Below are 25,714 nucleotides of genomic sequence, written 5' to 3'. Positions count from 1 at the left end.
AAATAGCTACAATGTAATTATTAATTATATTGTAGCTATTTTAGGGTTTATTTTATAGGTAAGTATTTAGTTTTAAATAGGAATAATTTAGTTAATAATATTAATATTATTTAGATTTATTTAAATAATAATTAAGTTAGGGAGTGTTAGGGTTAGACTTAGGTTTAGGGGTTGATATATTTAAAATAGGTGGCGGTGGTGTAGGGGGATTAGATTAGGGGTTAATAAATTTAATATAGGTGGCGGCGGTGTAGGGGGCTCACATTAGGGGTTAATAAATTTAATATAGGTGGCGGCGGTGTAAGGGGGTCAGATTAGGGAGTAGTACATATAATATAGGTGGCGGCGGTGTAAGGGGGTCAGATTAGGGGGTAGTACATATAATATAGGTGGCGGCGGTGTAGGGGGATCAGATTAGGGGTTAATAAATTTAATATAGGTGGCGGCAGTGTAAGGGGGTCAGATTAGGGAGTAGTACATATAATATAGGTGGCAGCGGTGTAAGGGGGTCAGATTAGGGGGTAGTACATATAATATAGGTGGCGGCGGTGTAGGGGGATCAGATTGGGGGTATTAAATTTAATATAGGTGTCGGTGGGGTCCGGGAGCGGCAGTTTAGGGGTTAATACATTTATTGTTAGGAGTGAGAGGGGGGATTGCGGATAGAGGGGTATACGTGTTGGGCTATTTTTGGGAGGCGTGTTAGACAGTAACGGGAGATTTAATATTTTAGTTAGTTTTTTTAGGCGGCGGCACTTTCTAAAGTGCCATAAGTCACTGGCACTCCAGAAATTTGTACTGACGCTGATTTCTGGACATCGCTAGCTTGTCCGACTTACGGCACTTCAACTGCCGGCGCCGTATATGTGATAGGTCGATGTGCGAGGTGAAACTACGGGCGGTGCAGGTTTCCACGCTTGCGCCGAAACCTGCTCCGTATATATCGGATCGCGCCCCAGATTTTTACTATCATAATCAGTCAGAACAGACTCCCTTGGTTGGGTGATAATGATAAATGAACATAGCTCACCCCCTTAATTTGCTGCGTGCCCACACACACGTGAAATGGTTAACAACGGACACTTATCCTCTTAAAGGGACACTGTACTCCAATTATTTTTCTCTCTTTATATGAAAAAGCAGTTCAGAATTATATGCAAGCAATGGTGCAATAATAAATACTCTAACACATTAGAATATTTTATCCTACTTTTATAGCCCCTTTAGCCAGTATTGTGCAATAAATACATGTCCTGTGATCACACACTTTTGTTGTAATGATCAAATTTGTTTCTTACATGAATGGTCAGAAGATATATTGTGTGGGACCAGAACAAAGTCGTCCGTATCACATGAGGAATTCTTGCTGCTAGTGCTGGCTGAATCTTTGGAGACCTGCAAGTAGTTTGGAGGACCCAATGGAGGGGAAGACAAATGTTCTTCCTGGATATGCTGCATGTCTGGCAATGACTGAATGAAGAAAGAAACATAATAATGTGTTTATATTCTAAAAAATCATTAAACACTGTTAAACTCATATATTCTACTATTAAACCTTCATGCAACAACCATTAGTTTCACAATCGCAGCACACTCTATATCCCTGTATGTTGTGATCTTGAGAAAATCACACTGCAGAGCCTCCAGTCCTCAAGGCAAACCAAAGGGTCTGAACTAGAGCACAGGTGAAATAATCAGCTGATCAGTAACCATAGTTACTATCACCAATCAGCTGATTATTTCAGATATCATGAAAATCTGTTTTGTTGATGTGCCCTAAATTAAGAAAAACAGTTTCTTACTTTTACTCTTCCCATATTAACAGAAAGAGAGCATATATGATGGTAGATTTATTAAAGACTGGGCGTACATCTTGCGGGCAGAAATACACTGCCTGCATTTATCATTGCACACTCGCAGAAGTGTGCAACCCCGTCCCATGCTTGCGCGCAGCCAATTGTGCGAGCAGAGACTGTCAATCTCCCTGGTCGGAAACATCCGGGGGGATTGACATTCCCACAAAACAGGTAGCGTAGTGGGTTAAGAAGCAGTGGTCTGATGACCGCTGCTTCATAAAGGGATATGAAACCCATTTTTTTTAGATAGAGCATGCAATTTTAAGCAACTTTTTAATTTACTCCTATTATTAATTTTTCTTTGTTCTCTTGGTATCTTTATTTGAAAAAGCAGGAATGCAAGCTTAGGAGCCGGCCCATTTTTGGTTCAGCACCTGGGTAGTGCTTACTGATTGGTGGCTACATTTAGAAAAAAATTGGGTTTCATATCTCTTTAATTCTCGTCTGCAGGCTCGCCCGTGCAAACCTGCCGCCAATGGAGCTCCATAGCTGATATCTGAGCTTAAAGGGACACTAAACCCAAAAATGTTCTTTCATGATTCAGATAGAGAATACAATTTTAAACAACATTCCAATTTACTTCTATTATCTAATTTGCTTCATTCCTTAGATATCCTTTGCTGAAGAAATAGCAATGCACATGATTGAGCCAATCTATGTGCAGCCACCAATCAGCAACAACTAAGCCAATCTATATATGCTTTTCAGCAAAGGATATTAAGAGACTGAAGCAAAATAGATAATAGAAGTAAATTAGAAAGTTCCATTCTCTTTCAAAATCATGAAAGAAAAAATGTGGTATTAATGTCCCTTTCATAAATAGACCTCATGGTCTAAATATAGAATTTACCAGGAGAGGCTCAATGACCTAAACATGTATAGCTTAGAGGAGAGTAGGGAAAGAGGTGATATGATAGTTACTAAGCTGAGACTGTGAGTTGTTTTCATAAAAAGAAAAATTCAAGAACAAGGGGTTATGATCTCAAGCTTAACCCCTTAGTGACCACATCACTTTTCAATTTTCTTACCGTTTGGGACCAGGGCTATTTTTATATTTCTGTGGTGTTTGTGTTTAACTGTAATTTTCCTCTTATTCATTTACTGTACCCAAACATATTATATACCGTGTTTTTCTAGCCATTAAATGGACTTTTTAAAGATACCATTATTTTCATCATATCATATAATTTACTATAAAAAAATATATAAAATATGGTGAAAAAATCCCACACTTTTTCTAACTTTGACCCCCAAATTTTGTTACACATCTACAACCACCAAAAAACACCCATGCTAAATAGTTTCTTAATTTTGTCCTGAGTTTAGAAATACTCAATGTTTACATGTTCTTTGCTTTTTTGCAAGTTATAGGGCAATAAGTACAAGTAGCTATTTCCAAACCATTTTTTTCCCTGAATATCCCTTGACATGTATATATTTTTTTTTTTAGTAGACAACCCAAAGTATGCGATCCATTGTATCACTGTTTATATACTTTCAAGGGAGACGTCCCTATTTCTTTGATGAATATATTGAGATAATCAGATATATGTTTTTTAATAAATGTTTCAATTATTTTACCATTAACGAGTGTACCCTGATATCTAGCTGGCTAGCGCTCTCACTAACTTTTTTGTTTGTGTAATAATCCTTTTTTTAAACATTTGAAAGGAGTTGTTTATTGTGAGCTGTCTGATATCTTTAGATCTAGCACACTACTATACTTCATACACCATTTATATTTCATGCCACCATTTCAGCGCCAAATGCGATCAAATAAAAAAATTTTTTCATCTTTCACAAACTTTAGGTTTCTCACTGAAATTATTCCCAAACAGCTTGTGCAATGATGGTATAATGGTTGGAAATGCTTCTCTGGGATCCTCTTTGTTCAGAAATAGCAGACATATATGGCTTTGGCATTGCTTTTTGGTAATTAGAAGGCCGCTAAATGCAGCTGAGCACCACACGTGTAATATGCCCAGCAGTGAAGGGGTTAATTAGGGAGCTTGTAGGGTTAATTTTAGCTTTAGTGTAGAGATCAGCCTCCCACCTGACACATCCCACCCCCTGATCCCTCCCTGACCCCTCTCAAACAGCTCTCTTCCCTCCCCCACCCCACAATTGTCCCCTCCATCTTAAGTAGTAGCAGAAAGTCTGACAGTACTAAAATAAAAGGCTTTTTTTTTTTTAATATATATATATTCTGCAGTGTAGGATTCCCCCTTAGCCCCTCAACCTCCCTAATCCCCCCAAACAGCTCTCTAATCCTCCCCCCTCTACCAATTTGACGCCATCTTGGGTACTGGCAGCTGTCTGCCATTACCCAGTTTTCCATGCAATTAGCTTTTTTTATTAAAAAAATAAATAAAAATCCCAATTTTTCTGTATTGTAGCTGCCCCCCCTCAATAACCTACCCCCCACCCCCTCCAAGATCCCTTGGATAACATTTATCCTCCCCTCCTTCCCTTTACACTTTACAAGTTCCATAGTGTATCGGTCTCACCCGCTCCCGCGCGCTCCCAGCACCCCCGCGTGCGATCCTGTCCCCTTCTACCGAATATCCTCCAGCGATGGGCCGCCCACCAGCCTCCCTGCAATGGCTCCTACCCACCAACGATCGGCACCATCTCTGGCCAATGCAGAGAGGGCCACAGAGTGGCTCTCTCTGCATCGGTGGGTAAAAAAAAAAGGTATTGCAGTGATGCCTCAATATTGAGGCATCACTGCAATACATTGAAAGCTGCTGGAAGCGATCACGATCCCTTCCACCGCTTGAAACCCCAGAGGACGTGTCAGGCACGTCTTTGGTCACCAAGGGGTTAAGGGTAGTAGATTCAGAAGTCATTTGAGGAAGCTCTTATATGTCGTCAAAATGTGTTTCTTAATTAGCAGTTTGACTAGATAAAATATATATATATTTTTTAAATAAAGATTAAAAACAAAACTTTACAATTGGTACTCTATACATTTCTTTCTTTCAGAAGAAAATATTCTTTTAAGTTAATATTTAAAACTATAACAGTCTATTTTACAATTAAATACTAGCTGTATTATTAATATTGATTTAACAAAAGAGACAGGTAGTTTCTATGTCATGAGATGCTCTCAAACTGAAGTGTAGAAACCACATGAAGACTTCAACAATTATCCCATTAGAAAAACTGTGGAAATTTGTCTAACATTCCTTAAAGGGACAGTCTACACCAGAATTTTTATGGTTAAAAAAGATAGATAGTCCCTTTATTACCCATTCCCCAGTTTTGCATAACCAACACAGTTATATTAATATCCATTTTACATCTGTGATTACCTTGTATCTAAGCCTCTGCAGACTGCCCCTTAATCTCAGTGCTTTTGACATACATGCAGTTTAGCCAATCAGTGCAGACTCCTAAACAACTCCACGGGAGTGAGCACAATGTTATCTATATGACACACATGAACTAGTACTGTCTAACTTTAAAAAACTTTCAAAATGCTCTGAGCTAAGAGGCGGTTTTCAACTGTTTAGAAATCAGTTTGAATCTAGCTAGGTTTAGCTTTCACAAAATACCACCAAGGCAACAAAGCAAATTTAATGATGAAAGTGAATTGGAGAGTTGTTTAAAACTGCATGCCCTATCTGAATCATGAAAGTTTAGTTTTGAAACTAATAAGGTATACCAAAGTGCCAACTATACGAAGGCTGGGTCTGGACCTAATGCAATATTATCAAACGATTACAATAAACAATTTATTGAGTACACAAATCAGTTAAAAACATGGATCCATGTATAAACAATCACATTTATACAACAATAATAGCTAAATGAATAGTTAAAACAAATAGTTATGTAACAAATATAGCATTTAAAATTGTGCAAACATTGCTCTTAAAAATATTCCTAAAAAATTCCAAATTTAGTATAAGGCTCACAACAGAAATTCAACTTTGTGTTTACCTCATACACATACACAAATTTATACAGCAATGATAGCTAAATGAATAGTTAAAACAAATAGTTATATAGCAGATATGGGATTTAAAATTGTGCAAACATTGCTCTTAAAAAATATTCCTAAAAAATTCCAAATTAAGTATATGGCTCACAACAAAAATTCAACTTTGTATTTACCACATACACATAATAGGTGAAATATATTAGTCAGTTATATAATATTATCTAACCAATAATGTTCTCGATTCTATGCAATGCTCCTAAATATTGCCAGTAGTGACTAATGTGTAAGGCTCTGAGTAAGACCTCTAACTGTGTGTTTAACACATACGCATTGTCAAGTAAAAAATATATTGTGACAGCAATATGCCAATGTAAAAAATGTGTATCAAAAAAGTTGTGTGCAAAAAATAGTGTACAAAAATTATTAGTGTACAAAAATTATTAATGGTCAAAAAATAGGTTGATCTTCAAAAAACGTGAATTAAGAACAAAGATTGTGAAAAATGAAAAACCAAAAATTTACAAAAACATTGTGGTGTGTTCAAATAGTAACTTATATAGATGTAAATAATAGTCTAAAAAATAGTCCAACAGTGAAAACTTAATAGAAAAAATAATCCAACAATAAATTATAATAAGTAGTGTGTCTCTTTAAGAAAAACAATAATCCTTAAAGTGTTGTGAATCCTAACAGCAATAGTTATGGTGATTTTCCAAGTGTTTTATACTGAATAGCAGTGTCAGTACTTGCTAGCCGTTTTCCAACCCAAAATTCTATCTTCTTGGCAAATATTTTGTTATAATCCCTGGATGATCCTTCTGTAAAAGAAAGATATGATGGTGTAGATTGTTTTTAGATCAATAGAAAATGAAATTGTGCTTACCAGTCGACGCGTTTCGGTCACAAAGAGACCTTTATCAAGACTTTGTGACCCAGCCTTCGTATAGTTGGCGCTTTGGTATACCTTATTAGTTGCAACTTTCCATTTTGACAACTAGGTGTCAAATTATCAAAAGCCAGAGGTCTAATTTAGTAGGTGTACTCCACTATCAAAGTTTAGTTTTGACTAGACTGTCCCTTTAAGCACGATATATACATAGACCATTTGCTTAAATAAAAGCAGCTTATACTTACAGGGGGAGAAGAAAAACGGCAAGATGGGGAGCTTCCACAGGAGCTGCCGGAAATACTTGACCCAGAATAGGTAGGCACTGGGACCGGACATGCTATTAAATGACAATGAAAAAATATATTAACATGGTCTTTTGTGTGTGTCCCTTTAATTTGGGTTACTGCTGTGTCAGTTATACTAATATTCCTTGATAATAAGCTGCTGTGCTGTACACTGTGGACACCAACATAAATAAATTGTTTGAGTGATTGACAAGTTAAATTATTTAGTTAAGTTAGTATTAAAACAATAGAATTCTTTCATTATTACAAAGCAGGAAAAACATTACAAAACGGAGTATATTATTAACTCTTTATGTGTTTTTTTTTTTTGTTTTGTTTTTTTTTTATAAAAGGGCTCTGTGTTTCTGTAAAATATAACTGGGGATGAATAGACACGATCTACAAGCCCTCAGGACAGAACGAGCAAGACAAGTTTGGTATTGACAAGGCTGATTTGTGCATGCTACTTAGAAGCTTTCAATCTTCTATTTTGTGAGGGCAGCAGATTTCATTTATTTGTCATAAATAGGTTTTTCAGTGGTGAGCTTAAAGGGATATTAAAGAGAATGTAAATTTTGATGCTAAAGTGCCCGGTTTTTAAAAATTTGATTTAAAACAGGGGCACTTTAATTCATCAAAATTTACATTTCACTCCTGTTCTGAAAAAAAAAACTTACCTTTTACTCTTGACAGCAGCTCCAGCTTCCTCCGGTCATCACAAGCCTTTTCTGATGTCAGAAATGATGGATAGGTTATTCTCCAATCACAGCTTCCCCCGCCGTGATTGGAGGAAGCCTGATTCCTCATTTTAGACCCAGGAAGAGGCTTTGCGACGGGTGGAGGAAGCTGGAGCTGCTGTCAAGATTAAAAGGTAAGATTTTTTTCACAACAGGAGTGAAATGTAAATTTTGATGAATTAAAGTGGCGCTGTTTTTAATCAAATTTTTAAAAAACGCCATTTCAGGCTCCTTCATGTAGGTATTGAGGACGCTCATCATACGTCATTGCGCATGCGCATTTGTTAACAATTCAGAATGCAGTCAGAAATCGGACTTACCCTTTCAATGCCGGTGACAATTACCTCTTATTATCGTAATAAGGTACTGTTACAAATAGAATCCGGCAGAATTAATTGTGAGAAATAAAGTTCTGCTTTTTTGGTTTCTATACAATCGCGCATGCGCAAAACTCTGTGAATGAGTTTGAAAATTCTGACCGAGGATTGCATTCTGATTGGAGGATGCTTTGAAAGAAAAGGTAGATACATATTGGCGTGGGGAGTTAGGCGGCCATATTTCTATCTGATTAACTCATGTATCGTGGATGATTACTAGGACAAGGAAATAGGTAATACAGAAGGGATGCGGTGCAGGCGGATCTTCGTTTTGGGCTTCAAAAATATGGATCCTGTTGTGACCGATGTTGACTGTCCCAGAATACCACAGCAATGGGTAATATAACCTCAATTTATCTTGAAGAGGTTGACTCTTCATAGCAATACAGTTTTCCATCTCTTTAAACTTCCTTCAGTTTTGTTTATTTATTACTGAAGAGGTTATATACTTGTATTTCTGCTCCAAATAAAGAAAAATGTATTTATTTTTTGATATCTCCATAGCAACAGCATTTGAAGACCAGCTTGCTTTCCTTCTTCAGCACAGAGAGAGCTGCAACAGGAACACTTTGTTTCACCTGAATGTTCTCTCTGCCTATATTTTACAGCTGAGGTAATGGCATCTGAAGATTTTTATTAACTATGGGGAGCATTATGAGACATTTTAAAGCACAGCTCAATTAGGTAAGTTCATTAAAATCTGAGGTAAATTTTACTTACACTTTTTGACTGTTGACACCTGATCAAGAAAAGGATGATTGAAAAATGCATCTGAAATACAACAACAAAAGATGAAGATGTTTTTAGGTTTGATCGTTTACAGGTGTTGAGCAAGAAATGTTTCACAATTTTGAGTGCTTGAATGCACTGATATGCCTAGGATATAACAGTGTGCACACACATCTATCACACTTTTAATTTAATATATAATACGGATCAGAAGCCCCAAGACTTAAAGGGACATTAAACACTAAATACATCCTAGATAGAATGATGCATTCAAAGAAAAGATTAGTCCATGACTAACATGTAGATGTATTTTTTAAAGTTTCATTAGTTGTTTAAAAAGTGACAAAATAAGTGTAAAGCTGCCATGTTGTAACTTGTGTTACTTTCTCTGCTGTGGCCAATTAGGAACAGTTATACATAGGTCACTAGAGTGTGCAGCCAATGGTTGTGCTGGATTTAACAATGTTCTCCACTTCCATTTCTAACAGGAACTGAAAGGCTCACAATTTCAGAATGGAATTACAGGCAAAGAGGACAAAATAAATAATGAAAGTATATTGCAGAGTTGTTTTATATATACAATTTATCATTTTATATTACCATCTCAAATGTCCCTTTAAGTGTGTTTGAATTTAAGGAGTTTTGGACATAATGTGAACCAAATAATATTATGTGCTTGTGTCAAATGAGAAGTTAGACCATTTTTTGCATAAGAGACTCATAGTTAGTAAAGAAAAATAGTAAACCACAAGTTTTTTTATTTTGTGATTCAGACAGAGCATATAATTTTATAAAAGTTTCCAATTTACTTCTTTTATCAAATTTGCTGCATTCCCATGATATTCTGTGTTGTATAGATACCTAGGTATGCATCTGGAGAACTACATGGCAGGAAATAGTGCTGACATCTAATGCTCTTGCAAATGGATAACATTCTTGTAAACTGCTGCCATATGGTTCTCCATAAATGGGCCGGCTCCTAAGCATACATCCCTGTTTTTCACACCAAGGGAACAAAGAAAAATTGATAATAGAAGTAAATTAGAAAATTGTTCAAAATTGCATGCTCTATTTGAATCATGAAAGAAAAAATTTGGGTTTCAAATCCCTTCAACTGAAACCAGTTTGTTTTCAGTGATGTAAACAAAACACTTGGCAAAACTGAAAAGCTGTCTAATAATTAACTCCGTATGATCGTGCCAGGGTGAGGTGTATACCACTGTCTGCTCCACTCTCTGCTGTTGTCAAGACAGAGAAAATTACAACATCAATTGTGCTGCCTTCATTCTCCTGATCGGATCATTCGGTTTCAGGAACAGAATGTTCTCAAGAGGATAAAAGTGTTTGTTTTAAAATGTAATATATATTACAATATAAAACTGACACCTTGCTTTTCAGTATGCTTACAAATTATACACTACTGCAAATATAATATGACTTGTATACTCAATATTAGTAATCAAACTTTACTTTGTGGATGAAACACTTCATAAAAATAGTACACAACCAAACACATTTATAATGTATAACTACAAACCATTTACCTTGGAGCACTTTTCTTACGCAAGTTAGATGTGTGCCAGCCACACATTTTATTTAACAATGAACTCAATTATGTATAAGACTCTGATCTTTTGTTCATTTATTATACTTAAAGTGAAAGTCAGTTTTCATGTGAAAGTGCCCGGTTTTTAAAAAAAACTATTAAAAACAGGGGCACTTTCATTCATTAAAATTGACATTGCACCGGATTTTAAAAATACTTAACTTTTTCTTCTGAAACGCAGGATCACCGTTCTGAAACGATGCCCCGTCTGCTTCTTCCTGGTTAACTTACCCAGCAATGACGAAACTGGCTTCCTCCAATCACGGCGTTGCCTCAGGCAATAATTCCCCCGGGGAGGATGCCGGAATCGTCATTGCTGACGTATGAAGAGGCTCGCGACGGGCTGGTGAAGCACTGAAGCGGCTTCAATAAGAAAAGGTATTTTAAGAAAACGGTGAAATGGAAACTTTCATGAATGAAAGTACTCCTGTTTTTAATAGTATTTTTAAAAACCGGGCACTCATTCTTGAAAGTTTACATTCACTTTAACTGCTTATTCCTAGTTTATCAACTGCAATATTAGTTTACACTAAAAAAAATAACCTGCTAATCAGTCTTATTATCCAGATAACACTATCAGAGGTGCCCTTGTTGCACTAAACTATAAAAAATATTTAAATCTGAAATATTGCTGCCCGCCAGAGGAGAATCCAGGCGGACAGGGGCAAATATGTCCACCACGGAATGATAAATGCAGCACTATGTGCCTGTTCCAACCCTTGGTAACCCATTTAAAGGGACAGTACACTGTAAAATTGTTTTTATATTAATGTATTTTCAATGACTTGTTATACCAGCTGCAGAGTATAAAATATATAAATAATTGCCTTTTTAGGTTTATTTGTGTATATGAAGTAGCTGGTTTTGTGCTTTTAAACCACAGCCTGTTACAATGGGTTGCGTTTCAAGTAATTTCAGATCTCATTATGTTATCACTTTGTGCACACACACTTGCTTCCTTATCTTATATTTGTCTGTAAAACCAAAGCTCAATACATAGAGAGAACAATGGAAAATTATAATTTTATTACTTAAGTATCCTGCACGCCACTGTGAGCTTAACTTCTTCTGCTGGCTGTGTTTACTTAGGCTATTCAATAGCTGAGACTCCAGTATCAACACTTTCAGTATAGGTTGTGATGCCACAAGCTAAAGCAGTTATTTTAAAGGCCGAAATAGGGGTAAAGGAGCTACTTGTAAACAATTAAAGGGACAGTATACACTCATTTTCATATAACTGCATGTAATAGACACTACTATAAAGAATAAGATGCACAGATACTGATATAAAAATCCAGTATAAAAATGTTTAAAAACTTACTTAGAAGCTTTCAGTTTAGCTCTGTTGAAAAGGTAGCTGGAAAGCCCACTGCAAGTGGCAAATAAGACACCCCCCCTCCCCCTTCTTTTGCATATGAAAAGACCCTTTACACAAACAGGAGCAAGCTGGAGTAGGTAGCTGACGGTATTCACATAAAACTTTGGGGCTTGGTTAGGAGTCTGAAAATCAGAGCAATGTTATTTAAAAATAAGCAAAACTATACATTTTTATCCAGCAGGTAAAATGGATCATTGGGAACAATTTAAATAGGAGATTTTTTTGGGTAAACTGTCCCTTTCTATCCCTAACTAAAAATAAATAAATAAATAAATACAAATACATATATAAAAAACTGTACTGTTGGCTAGATGTTAACTGCAGCAAAAAAAAAAAGTCAAGACCCTATTTGTCATGTTGCAGAGAGCTGTCTACTTTATAATTAGCAGACTACAATATTGGAGAGGTTTGATTCGCTAGTAAGATTCATTAAAAAGTAAAACAAGCAGGAAATGAACATAAGTAGAATCATGAACACAAGTAAATACAGTATTTATATTTTAACCAAAAATTAAACATTAAAAGATCAAAAATGTCATAATGGGCTTTACAAGGTTGTTTAAATAAAAAAATTTAAAAAAATGTGAAAAACTCAAAATTGTGTATTCTGATGGACTGGAATACTCCCAATCACATGATCACTGTGTTTTCTAATGGTTTTTAAATAGATTGGAATGACCTTTAATTTGAAAACTCTGCATATAGATGAGTGATACATTTCACACAGCAAATCTGATGGATTGGAATTGTTGCTTATGTAAAGGAGAAAAGCAAAAAGGCAGACTCATAACTTTCATTGTTTTCTTTCTTAGAATAGTTGTGCAATATAATGTTGGTTGCTATGCATAATATTGATCTTTGTTATAAATGACACTAAAAATGACGTCACAGTGGTAATTTAAGCAATAAACAATTTGTGGCTGTGGCATCTTATCACAATATAGGACACCTGGTTGCTAAAGAAAGAAATATGTTTTGTAAACTACTTTGTGAAAAAAAACTGTAGGATGCATAATACAGTGAATACTCCCTCCAGTGAGGGAAACTTGCTCTCCATCATATTATATTAAAGGGACAATTTACCCATTTTTTTTCTCTCCTTTAAATTGTTCCCAATGAACCATTTTACCTGCTAGACTCTAGAGCATATTAAATTGTTTACAAGTAGCTCCTTTATCCTTATTTTTGTCCGGGCGTCTCCTTCCCTGCTCGTTGTCAGGGGCTGTGTTGGATGCGGATGCATGCGGCGCTGACGTCATCGCCGCACGATCCTCTGTCTGATGCTGGTCCGGATTCCTGTGGTGCGAATCCTGCGCTTATGAAAGTTGCACAGTAGCGATCTATCACTGCCCAAGTATAGGTGTTACTATGTGTGCTCCTGGGTGTGATAGATCGTTACTGCTATTTGCCTTATTGTTGCTGAACCCTGTCTGTCTGACTACTTTGCCTGTTAACCCCTATATTGCTGGATTGATACTGCTGCTGAACTCTGCTTGTCTGACTACTCTGCCTCGTAAACCCTAAATTGCTGGATTGATATACTGCTGCTGAACTCTGCTAGTCTGACTACTCTGCCCGTTATCCCCTACATTGCTGGATTGATATACTGCTGCTGAACTCTGCTTGTCTGACTTATCTGCTTGATTAACCCCTATTGTTCTGGATTGCCTCTCTGTTGCCAAACCCTGCCTGCCTGACCATTCTAGTGGTTCACCCTGGGCCTGCTTTACCGTTGCTAACCCCTACCTGCCTGACCATTCTAGTGGTTATCCCTTGGACTGCTTTACCGTTGCCAAACCATGCCTGCCTGACCATTCTAGTGGTTTACCTTTGGAATGCTTCACTGTTACAGCTGAAGACTATCCTGCCTGTGGTGAGTACTGCTTACCTCATCTTCCAAACTTTCTCTGCTCTGGGATATTCCCTATTATTCCGGCTCGACGCTGGGATAAGAAGACTACTGGACGAGTTCAGTCTGATAGTGGAGTATCCCACGAGTATAAAATTATACTTGGGCCATGGAGCCAGATGAGGTGGCACGAGTTTATCTTCAGGGACAGATGTTGGGAACCCATACCACACAGTTTCAGAATATGGATTCCAAGCTAGAGGCTATAACCGCTCAACTTTCTTTACTTGTTAAAGCGAGGCATACCACTTCTGTTGTTGTACCGCCAGTCTCTGCTCCTGGTACTGCGGCTTCTTCCTCTGCTTCTGGAAGTATTCCCCGGATACCACTGCCTGACAAGTATTAAGGTACTATTGATTGCAGGGGTTTTCTTAACCAATGCAGGCTGCACTTCCGCAATGATCCTCACACCTTTCAGTCTCACCAGTGAAGGGTCACCTTTATCATTTCCTTACTGAAAGACAAGGCCCTAGCCTGGGTCTCTCCCCTTTTGGAACAGAACGCTCCACTCCTGAACGACGCTGATGCGTTCATTTCTGCACTTACTTCTGTCTTTGGGACTTCTGGCCATACTTCTGCTGCAGAATTTTCTCTCCTATATCTCCGCCAGGGCAATAGAACTGTGACACAATTTGCCATTGAATTTCGCACCTTGGTACTAGAGACTAGTTGGGATGGCAGTGCCCTCAAGGCAGCCTTTAGTAGGGGTCTGCATGAACGCATCAAAGATGAACTCACTTATCGTGATATTCCCTCTTCTTTGGATGACTGAATAACACTTTGTATCAGTCTAGACTCTCGCTTCCAGGAGAGACAAGCAGAGAGAGACAGAACTCGGTGAGTCCTTCCCTCCCGTCCTTCAATTTGTCTGGTTTCTGCAGTATCCTCTACCCCTTTAACATCTCCAGCCACCCCAGTAGAGGAACCCATGGATCTTTCCTCTTTCAAACCCTCAGAGTCTGGAAGACATAGAAGGAGATTGAGACTATGCTTTTATTGCAGTTCTAACTCCCACCAACTTTGTGGATCACCATTTTATGATTCAAGCTGGCTTGCCTCTTCTGCAGAAAAGACATTGTCTCAAAATAACTACTCTGGATGGCACTTCCCTTGGTTCAGGGTTGATCCATTTTGAGTCAGCACCCCTGACACTGACTGTGGGAGTCCTTCATACCAAACAGCTGCAGTTTCGAGGTCATTCATTCCCCAGCACAGCCTGTCATCCTTGGCTTCCGATACACAATCCACAATTCGACTGGGCTGAAGGAAAACTGGCCTCCTGAGGTACCTCCTGTTTCCACTCCTGCCTTGCTAAAGTCACTTCTCTGCTCAGCATCCCCATAGCCAGTATACAGACTCCTCCAAACCTTCCTTAAGTATATGCAGACTTTGCAGATGTGTTTGAGAAAAAAGCAGCCGACGTGCTGCCACCCCACCGTCCTTTTGACTGCAAGATCGACCTCTTTCCCAAAGCCCCACTTCCTAAAGGGAGGACTTATCCACTCACCAAAGCTAAAACCAAATCCATGGAGGAGTACATCCAAGAGAACCTAGCTAAAGGCTTCATTCGCCCCTTCCTCCTCTCCTGCTGGGGCAGGCTTCTTTTTCGTCAATAAGAAGGATGGTGGGCTCAGACCCTGCATCGACTACAGGGCCTTTAAAAACATATCTATCAAGAATCGCTATCCCATTCCTTTGATCACTAAATTGTATGACTCACTCCAGGATGCTTGCTTCTTCACCAAGCTGGACTTACGTGGGGCATACAATCTGATTCGTATTTTCCCAGGCCACGAATGGAAGACCGCCTTCAACACAAGATCAGGGCATTACAAATACCTTGTAATGCCCTTTGGGCTGTGTAACGCCCCTGCAGTCTTCCAGGCATTTGTCAATGATGTCTTCCGTGACCTCCTCAACCCCACTTTCATCGTCTATCTGGATGACATCCTTGCTTTCTCTTCCACTTTGGAGGAGCATAATAAACACATGAGACAGGTACTTCAACATCTCAGAGACAATTCTTTGGTAGCCAAGCTAGAAAAATGTGAGTTTGATCAAGTTCAGATCCAATTTCTTGGTTATATCATCTCGAAGGAGGGTTTTGCCATGGATCCTGCTAAACTCACCGCAGTTCTAGAGTGGCCTCAACCTATTTCATTAACGGAATTACAGAGGTTCTTGGGGTTCTCCAATTATTACTGCATATTTATAAAGAACAAACAGTCGCTCCACTCACTGAATTGACTAAACGGAACAAAGACTGTAAACATTGGCCTCCTGAAGCCATAAAGGCCTTCTCTTGTCTGAAAAAGGCTTTCTGTTTTGTTCCTGTGCTCCGCTATCCTGATCCTGATCTTTCTAACCCAAAGGGATCCTTTGACTTCCAAGTCACACCCTGTAGCCTTTTTCTCTAAACGTTTTACTTCTGCAGAGAGGAATTACGATGTGGGTAATCGTGAACTCTTAGCCATTAAGATGGCTTTGACTGAATGGCGCCATTGGTTAGAGGGCACCGCCAATCCCATTCAGATTCTCACTGACCACAAGAATCTGACTTACCTAGAGACTGCTCATCGACTCAATCCTCGACAGGCCAGGTGGGCCTTGTTCTTTTCCCGTTTTAACTTTGTGGTTTCTTATCTTCCTGGGACTAAGAACAAGAAGTCGGACGCCCTTTCCCATTAGTTCCCTCACTCAAGTGATTCCTTTGAAGCTCCTATTGAACACATCATACCGCCCTCCTGTGTGGTTGCTCAACTAAATACCACCCTTTTGCAAAGATTGCAACGTGCCCAGTCCAGTAAATCTCCTGAAACCCCCATGGCCTCTGATATCCTCTTTGTACCTTTGAACCTACGCTCCCCTGTGCTATCCTGGGCTCATGATAGTAAACTCTCAGGACATCCTGGTTTGACTAGGACTTTTAAGCATTTTTCCCAACATGTATGGTGGCCTACTATGAAGTCTGACGCTCAGGATTATGTGAAATCCTGCACAATTTGTGCTGTCAACAAAACTCCCCAATCCTTGCCTCCTGGCTTGCTCCAACCATTGTCCATTCCCAAGCACCCATGGACACACATAACTATGAACTTCATTGTGGACCTCCCACCTTCTCTAGGCTGGCTCATTTTATACCCTTTACGAAACTGCCATCGGCCCAGGAATTATCATCTCTTTTTCTCTTGCATGTGGTACGACTTCATGGCATACCTGTGAATATTGTTTCCGACAGAGGTCTACAATTCATCTCTACCTTTTGGAGAGCCTTTTGCAAGTTGATTGGAACCACTGTTTCCTTGTCTTCTGGCTACCATCCTCAGACCAATGGACTAACAGAGAGTAAACCAGGATCTTGAGGCTTATCTTAGAGCCTTTGTCAACGCTCTTCATACCAACTGGTCCTAGTTGTTACCCCTAGCGGAGCTAGCAAGGAACACTCATTGGAACTCTTCTCTTCGATGTTCTCCATTTCAAGTCGCAGCAGGGTATCAACCTCATGTCTTCCCACTTTCTGCTCAGTCCACTGGGGTTCCTGCTGCACACCGACACGTTACTGAACTCACCACTCATTGGCAACGTATTAGCTTTCAGCTAGGTTCTGCTGTTTCTAGATATAAAAAGTTTTCTGATCGTCATAGAGCTTCTGTACGTGCCATCTCAGTAGGTGAACGTGTTTGGGTCTCTACTCGACATATTCATCTACGTCAACCCTGTCACAAATTGGGGCCTAGGTTTATCTGTCCTTACAAAGTCCTGAAAAGACTGTCTCCTGTTTCCTACAAAGTGGCCTTGCCCAAATCCCTGCGCATACATCCAGTTTTCCATATTTCACTACTCAAGCCTTACATCAAGAATAGATATACCCGGATCCAAGATCCTCCTCCTCCATTCCTGGTCCGTGGTGACCCTGAATATGAGGTTGCTAAGATCCTGGACTCCAGATACAAATGCAGACAACTGCAGTATCTGGTACATTGGAAGGGTTACTCTGTGGTGGATCGTTCCTGGGTTCCTGCCTGTGATGTGCATGCTCCGTCTTTAATCTCTAGATTCCATGCTGCTCATTCTTTGAAGCTGACTCTAGTTCCCGGAGGGAACCCTTAAGAAGGGAGCTATGCCGTTCTGCTCTAGCCGTTGCTAGGGGCGCGGTGTCTCCTTCCCTGCTCGTTGTCCGGGGCTGTGTCGGCTCGGGATGCATGCGGCGCTGACGTCATCGCTGCACTCTCCTCTGTCTGATGCCGGTCCAGATTCCTGTGGCGCGAATCCTGTGTAAGTTGCACAATAACTATCACTGTCCAAGTATAGGTGTTACTTTGTGTACTCCTGGGTGTGATAAATCGTTACTGCTATTTGCCTTATTGTTGCTAAACCCTGCCTGACTACTCTGCCTATTAACCCCTAAATTGCTGGATTGATACTGCTGCTGAACTCTGCTTGTCTGACTACTCTGTCTGTTAACCCCTACATTGCTGGATTGATATACTGCTGCTGAACTCTGCTTGTCTGACTTCTCTGCTTGATTAACTCCTATTGTTCTGGATTGCCTCTCTGTTGCCAAACCCTGTCTGCCTGACCATTCAAGTGGTTTACCATTGGACTGCTTTACCGTTGCCAAACCCTGCCTGCCTGACCATTCTAGTGGTTTACCTTTGGACTGCTTCACCGTTACCGCTGAAGATTATCCTGCCTGTGGTGAGTACTGCTTACCTCATCTTGCGAACTTTCTCTACTCTGGGATATTCCCTATCATTCCGGCTCTACGCCTGGATAAGAAGACTACTGGCCGAGCATATCTATTTTGGCATTTCAAATAGCTGATTTAGACTGTGGTATTCCCACCTATACTGAAAGTTTCTATACAGGAGTTTCAGCTATTGATAAGCTATGTAAACACAACCAGCAGAAGAAATTACACTCCCATGGGGTGCAGGATAATTGAGTAATTAAATGTAAATTTACCATTGTTTTTTTTGAAGTACTGAGCTTTGGTTTACAAACAGATATAAGATAAGAAGCAAGTGTGTGTACATAAAGTAATAACATAATGAGATATGATATTACCTGCAAGCTCAACCCAAAACCAGCTAATTCATATACACAAATAAACTTGAAAAGGCAATATCTCATATTTTATACTCTTCAGCTGGTATAACAAGGCATTGAAAATACATTAAGGGAAAAACAATTTTACAGTATACTGTCCCTTTAAATTATTTCATACCCTAAATACCATATTTAGTGAATTTTCAATCTCATCATAAAACACTAAAAACATAGGGCTAGTTTATATACATATATATATATATATATATATATATATATATATATATATATATATATATATATATATATATATATATATATACTCCTGGATAAACGGATGCACTCTCAGGTCTTTTTTGAAACAGAAAAAATCTTTAATGGAACGTTTGTATGTGAGGATAAATATAACTAAGCGTGAAGTAGATCCGGTAATATCTGGTTGTCATGACAACATGTAAACAGACACGGACACTCAGCGCGGTAGCGAATATCATAAGTAATCTAAAACCTTATTCGCAAGGTTAAGATCAGATCCACATCCTCAATAGACATGGGTAAGAAACAAGGAGATAGACGACACAAAACCGCTAAGTAACTGATTGGCAAATACATAAGAGGCGCACTTCGTGCACACAATACAACAGACTCATAGGCACTATAATTGAGTTTCTTTCACATTACTACCAGCATTGGTACACTAGAGTCTAGGTTATACATTTTTGCACATTAGTCTATTCACAAGAAGTGATAAAAATATATAAACATTTAATTTTTGTAGAATAAATTTTGGAGAATAATATCAATATTAAAACCGGAAGTACAAGTGATTTAACTAGATCTGGTATACACACAATGGCGCCAGTTCACTGAATTGTCACACAGGTATTTGATATCACTAATCACATGTATTGGTATATATGTTTGAATGTTTGACACTGAAATTAAGCTGATGACAGGGAGCAAGTCCCTGAAAACCTTCCATTAAAGATTTTTTCTGTTTCAAAAAAGACCTGAGAGTGCATCCGTTTATCCAGGAGTATCCATTGCATGTTTGCACCCAGGGAGATGTCACAAGGAGGGTAACACAGTATTGTGAACGGTATTTTATATATATATATATATATATATATATATATATATATATATATATACATACATACATTTATATACTGTGTAATCTATCACTTCCAGTCCTAGGGGCCAATTTACCATTGTGCGAGAGGACATGATCCACTGGCCGCTAGCAGGGGGTGTCAATCATCCCGATCGTATCTAATCGGGATGATTGCTGTCTACCGCCCCAGAGGTGGCGGACGAGTTAAAGGGACATTATACACATTTTTTCTTTGCATAAATGTTTTGTAGATTATCTATTTATATAGCCCATAAAGTTTGTTTTTTTAAATAAATGTATAGTTTTGCTTATTTTTAAATAACATTGCTCTGATTTTCAGACTCCTAACCAAGCCCCAAAGTTTTATGTGAATACCGTCAGCTACCTTCTCCAGCTTGCTCCTGTTTTTGTAAAGGGTCTTTTCATATGCAAATGAAGGGGGAGGGGGAGTGTCTTATTTGCCACTTGCAGTGGGCTTTCCAGCTACCTTTTCAACAGAGCCAAACTGACAGCTTCTAAGTAAGTTTTTAAACAGTTTTATACTGGATTTTTATATCGGTATCTGTGCATCTTATTCTTTTTAGTAGTGTCTATTACATGCAGTTATATGAAAATGAGTGTATACTGTCCCTTTAAGGAGCAGCAGTCTTAAGACTGCTGCTTCTTAACCTCCACTTCAGGCGGACCTGAAGCATAGTGGGTTGGAAGCAGCATCCGCTAAAGTCAATACAACTCAATAAAAGTAAAAAATCCAAATATTACTCAAGGCAACAGCCCCAAAACCACATAACTTCACAAAAGGGTGGGAAAGGGAAATACTAGGGGCAAAGAGCCCAAAGGTCTGGGACGAGATTTTTCATAGCATAGCTCACTCTACCCATACAACATTTGCCTTAGAAACAAATTATAAAATACTTTTCCGTTGGTACATGACACCAAATAGAATGAAACATTTATTTCCATCTGCCAATGAGAAATGTTGGAGATGCAGACAAGAAGTGGGCAACATGGGTCACATTTGGTGGTCGTGTGAAAAGATAAAAACTTATTGGGAACAAATAATTGAAGAAATAAACGTTGCATTGTCCTGTAATATAGCTTTTGACCCACTGGTATGCCTATTCAATGTGTTATTAGGAGAAATGTTATACACATTATGCTAAACACAGCAAAACAGCTTATAGCCTCTAAATGGAGATCTGATGGGGTTCCCACAATTGAGTCTTGGAAAGAGAAGGTTGGGGGAGCCCTAATGCTAGAGAGATACTTCTATCTAAAAACAAATAGATTGACAATGTTTCATGATATGATGTTTTATTGGGAATCATATGTGGGTATTTAACAAGAAAATAAAGAGATGGCTAATTATAAATATAAATATCCTTTAAGTCAAATTGTGAAGCATAAACTGAACCTAACAAGCAGGTTGATACGATACTTTCTTTCCACTTTTACTGCATAAGAATTATTTAAAGACTGCAAGTAGTTTGTTATTGTTAATACTAGTTAAATTGTTGTTTGTAAATTGTTATTGAACAATACTCAGTCAAGCAACACAGGAAGTACATATGAAAGAAGGACTTTACAAAGAGACTAATATTAATATTGTAACCCATGGATTTCTGAATTTTGTACATTTTGAAACCTTCAATAAAGAAATAATATATAAAAAAAAAAAAAAGTAAAAAATCCTTTATTTTCACTATCTATTTTCAAAAACAGAAAAAAGTCATAAAATCAAGAATAGATCCAGCAAAAATACCTAGGTTCTGGTTAGGACTGTGTGCCAATCATGTTTTCAGGCCTCCCCTCAACCCTTGTTCACAGGCATGATAAGTGGTCTAACCAGACTGCTTTTAGGCTATAGGTAACATATTGATTAGGAACAGCTATAAAGGTGTTTCTTTAAGAGATAGATACTGTATAATACAATGAAAAAACATATATGGCTCTTTATACATGAACAAATATATATTAATTGGTTTCGTTTTCTTGCTTTCTTTTTCTTTATAGAGAACCTATAGAGTTTATATTCCAGTTGTAAACTTTGTGAACTGTAACATCAAAAGTCTCCATAGACTTTAATGAAAATATGTGTTGTTCGTAAAAGTTCGTAAACTTTATCAATGGAATGTTAACCAGCCCGTGTTAATTCTAGCTCTACCTTTACTTTTTTCTTCTCACCCTTTGCACACAAATTCCTATCTGGCCATGAACATCAACTAAAATTTACTCTCATCATATCTACCGCCCTCTTTTTAATTTTATTTTCAAATTCCTTTTATGTCAGATAACGCAATCATTTTCAATGTTTAGTGCATTTTGGATAGTACTAATGACGATGGTTTAAAGACAAGGTACTCTACAACTCATTATGCCTGACACCTTTATAGAATATTTCATATTGTGCACTAAATTACAAATGGCATGACCTTACTGAAAGTATGGTCACAGAATGAACCCCCCTGTAACATATGCATCACAAACATAGGTTTCATTTCTATATAAGTGTACAACCCTTATTTTAATAATATATACTTTGCAATGTATTGAATATTACTCATACATTTCTAAAAAATAATCAAAAATACTTTTTAAGATTATTGTGTATGCTCTTACTGTTCTGCAAATTGATTTTGACATTGCTTTCATATTATGGAAATATTAACCCATAGTGGGCCATATTACGAGTGTAGCGCAAACATTTGCGTGAGAGCGATATCGGGTTTATTGCGCTTGCATCGGGTTAGCGATCATATTACTACAAGTTGAAAATACTGGTCACTGAAAGTTCAGCATGGCATCTCATGGCAAAGAACTCTCTGAGGATCTGAAAAAAATAATTGTTGCTCTACATAAAGATGGCCTAGGCTATAAGAAGATTGCCAAGACCCTGAAACTGAGCTGTAGCACAGTGGGCAAGACCATAGAGCGGTTTCACAGGATAGGTTCCACTCAGAACAGGCCTCGCCATGGTCAACCAAAGAAGTTGAGTGCACATGCTCAGCGTCATATCCAAAGGTTGTCTTTGGGAAATAGACGTATGAGTGCTGCCAGCATTGCTGCAGAGGTTGAAGGGGTGGGAGGTCAGCCTGTCAGTGCTCAGACCATAAGCTGCACACTGCATCAAATTGGTCTGCATGGCTGTCGTCCCAGAAGGAAGCCTCTTCTAAAGATGATGCACAAGAAAGCCCGCAAACAGTTTGCTGAAGACAAACAGACTAAGGACATGGATTACTGGAACCATGTCCTGTGATCCGATGAGACCAAGATAAACTTATTTGGTTGAGATGGTGTCAAGCGTGTATGGCGGCAACCAGGTGAGGAGTACAAAGACAAGTGTGACTTGCCTACAGTCAAACATGGTGGTGGGAGATGGTGGTGGGAGTGTCATGGTCTGGGTCTGCACGATTGCTGTTGGCACTGGGGAGCTACAGTTCATTGAGGGAACCATGAATGCCAACATGTACTGTGACATACTGAAGTAGAGCATTATCCCCTTCGTTCAGAGACTGGGCCGCAGGGCAGTATTCCAACATGATTACGACCCTAAACACACCTCCAAGACGACCTTGCTAAAGAAGCTGAGGGTAAAGGTGATGAACTGGCCAAGCATGTCTGCAAACCTAAACCCTATTGAGCATATGTGGGGCATCCTCAAAAGGAAGGTGGGGGAGCGCAAGGTCTCTAACATCCACTAGCTCCGTGATGTCATCATGGAGGAGTGGAAGAGGACTTCAGTGGCAACCTGTGAAGCACTTGTGAACTCCATGCCCAAGAGGGTTAAGGCAGTGCTGGAAAATAATGGTGGCCACACAAAATATTGACACTTTAGATTTTTGTTGCCAATAGTTTAGACATTAATGGCTGTGTGTTGAATTATTTTGAGGGGACAGCAAATGTACACTGTTATACAGGCTGTACACTCACTACTTTACATTGTAGCAAAGTGTCATTTCTTCAGTTGTGTCACATGAAAAGATATAATAAAATATTTACAAAAATATGAGGGGTGTACTCACTTTTGTGAAATACTGTATATGTGTGTATGTGTGTGAGCGTGTGTGCATTGGAGCCCTTTGCAGTAAAGTAGATGAAAACATGTAAAAGCATATTTATGCAATATTTATATTTAATAAAGTGTTATTATTTGACAGTAAATACACAGTATAACACTTTATTAAATATGAATATTGCATAAATATGCTCCACTTGTAATCTAGCCCAGTGTGTTTTGTAGAACAGATGCAAAAAAAATGAATACAAGATCATCTTTTTCATTGATAACATATTGAGATTTTCCTGCAGTGATTTCCTGTTTTTCAATTATTTTGATGGTTTAAATGAACAGTAAAGCCAAAATTAAACATAAATGGTGTATTCAATTTTAAACAATTTTCTAATTTACTTCTATGATCAATTTTGCTTAATTCTCTCTTTATCCTTTTTATAAAGTGTAATCCTAGGTGAGCTCAGGAGCATGCAAGTGTCTTTAGCCTTCTGGCAGCAGTGTTTGCAACAATGTTTATAGCAATGTTATATATAGTTGCAAACACTGCTGCCATAGACTGAAAAAGACACATGAGCCTACCTAGCTTTCTGCTCTAACAATGTATACTATTCATGATTCAGATAGAGCATGTAATTTTGAACAACTTTCCAATTTATGTCTATTATCAAATTTGATTTTTTTTCTCTTGTTATCCTTTGTCGATGAGTAAACCTAGGTATGCTCATAGGAGCTCAGGCATGTGCAAGTGTCTTTAGCACTCTAGCAATGTTATATTTTGTTGAAGGCACTCCTACCATAAACAACTGCACACTGCTCCCATAGTGCAAAAAACAAGTGCACGCTCCTTAGCTCATATGAATATACCTAGGTTTACTTTTCAACAAAAGATAACGAGAACAAAGCAAAATTCATAAAAGAAGAAAACTGTAAAGTTGTTCAAAATTGTATGTTCTTTCTGAGCCATGAAAGTTTAATTTTGATTTACTGTACTTTTAACTATAAATGCCATACAGCTACTCTCCATGTCATTTATCATAAGGAGTAGCACTTAATCACTAAATAAATGCTAGAAAGAATGAAGTATTCAAAGCAAAGATTTGCCTGAGAATAATGTGCAGATATTTATTTTTTAAATGTATATTAGTTGTATGTCCATAAAGCTGTTGGCGCCACCTCGTAAAGTTTCTTTCTCTGCTGAAACCACTTATGGATGGTCTTAAATGAATCACTAGCGGGTGCAACCAATGACTGTGCGGAATGTAACAGTCTCCAAATAGGAGACTAAAAAGCACTCTCCCATTTATAGGCATGGACAGCACTGGCCAAATCACTATTAAAATACATAGTAAAGCAGGTCCAGCCTTGGGAATAAAATATTACCCTTTATTGTCTCATTGGGTCCAGATACATAAACAGTTGGTTCCAATGAGATAATATTGCACTGTCTTAAAGTGTTTTAAAGGGACAGTGTACTGTAAAATAGTTTTTCCCTTAATGTGTTTCCAATGACTTGTTATGCCAGCTGCAGAGTATAAAATGTATGAGAACTTTCTTCTTTATCTTTATTTTTGTATATGAAATAGATGTTTTTGTCCTTCCGAACCACAACCCATTAAAATGGTCTGATCTTGCAGGGAAATCAGATATCTTTATTTTACCACTTTCTGTACACGCACACATGCTTCTTTATATTATCTCTGGCTGTATACCAAAGCCCAATACTTAGGGCACGATGATCTAAAGGTCTTTGGGGTGATTATTAAAGAATGCTCGCCAGTCCTATTTTCTTGGTGGAATTATCTAAAGCCACTTTTTACCCTGCAAACAA

General features: G+C 38.3%; 1 protein-coding gene across 3 annotated transcripts in view; it reads right to left on the bottom strand.

Annotated features, from left to right (window-relative positions):
* ULK2 (unc-51 like autophagy activating kinase 2) overlaps positions 1-25,714 on the bottom strand; it is a 439,206-nt gene that overhangs the window by 46,056 nt on the left and 367,436 nt on the right. For all 3 annotated transcript variants that reach the window (XM_053707357.1, XM_053707358.1, XM_053707359.1), the window contains exons 11-13: positions 8,810-8,860; positions 6,937-7,028; positions 1,299-1,470 (exon numbers count right to left, since the gene is read on the bottom strand). In XM_053707357.1, coding sequence (XP_053563332.1) covers positions 1,299-1,470; positions 6,937-7,028; positions 8,810-8,860 — 315 coding nt within the window. The remainder of the gene's footprint in view (positions 1-1,298; positions 1,471-6,936; positions 7,029-8,809; positions 8,861-25,714) is intronic.

Source organism: Bombina bombina, chromosome 3 (assembly GCF_027579735.1).
Source record: "Bombina bombina isolate aBomBom1 chromosome 3, aBomBom1.pri, whole genome shotgun sequence".
Lineage (NCBI taxonomy): Eukaryota > Metazoa > Chordata > Amphibia > Anura > Bombinatoridae > Bombina > Bombina bombina.
The sequence above is the reverse complement of the archived record's forward strand: the minus strand, read 5'-3'. Positions and strand labels throughout refer to the sequence as shown.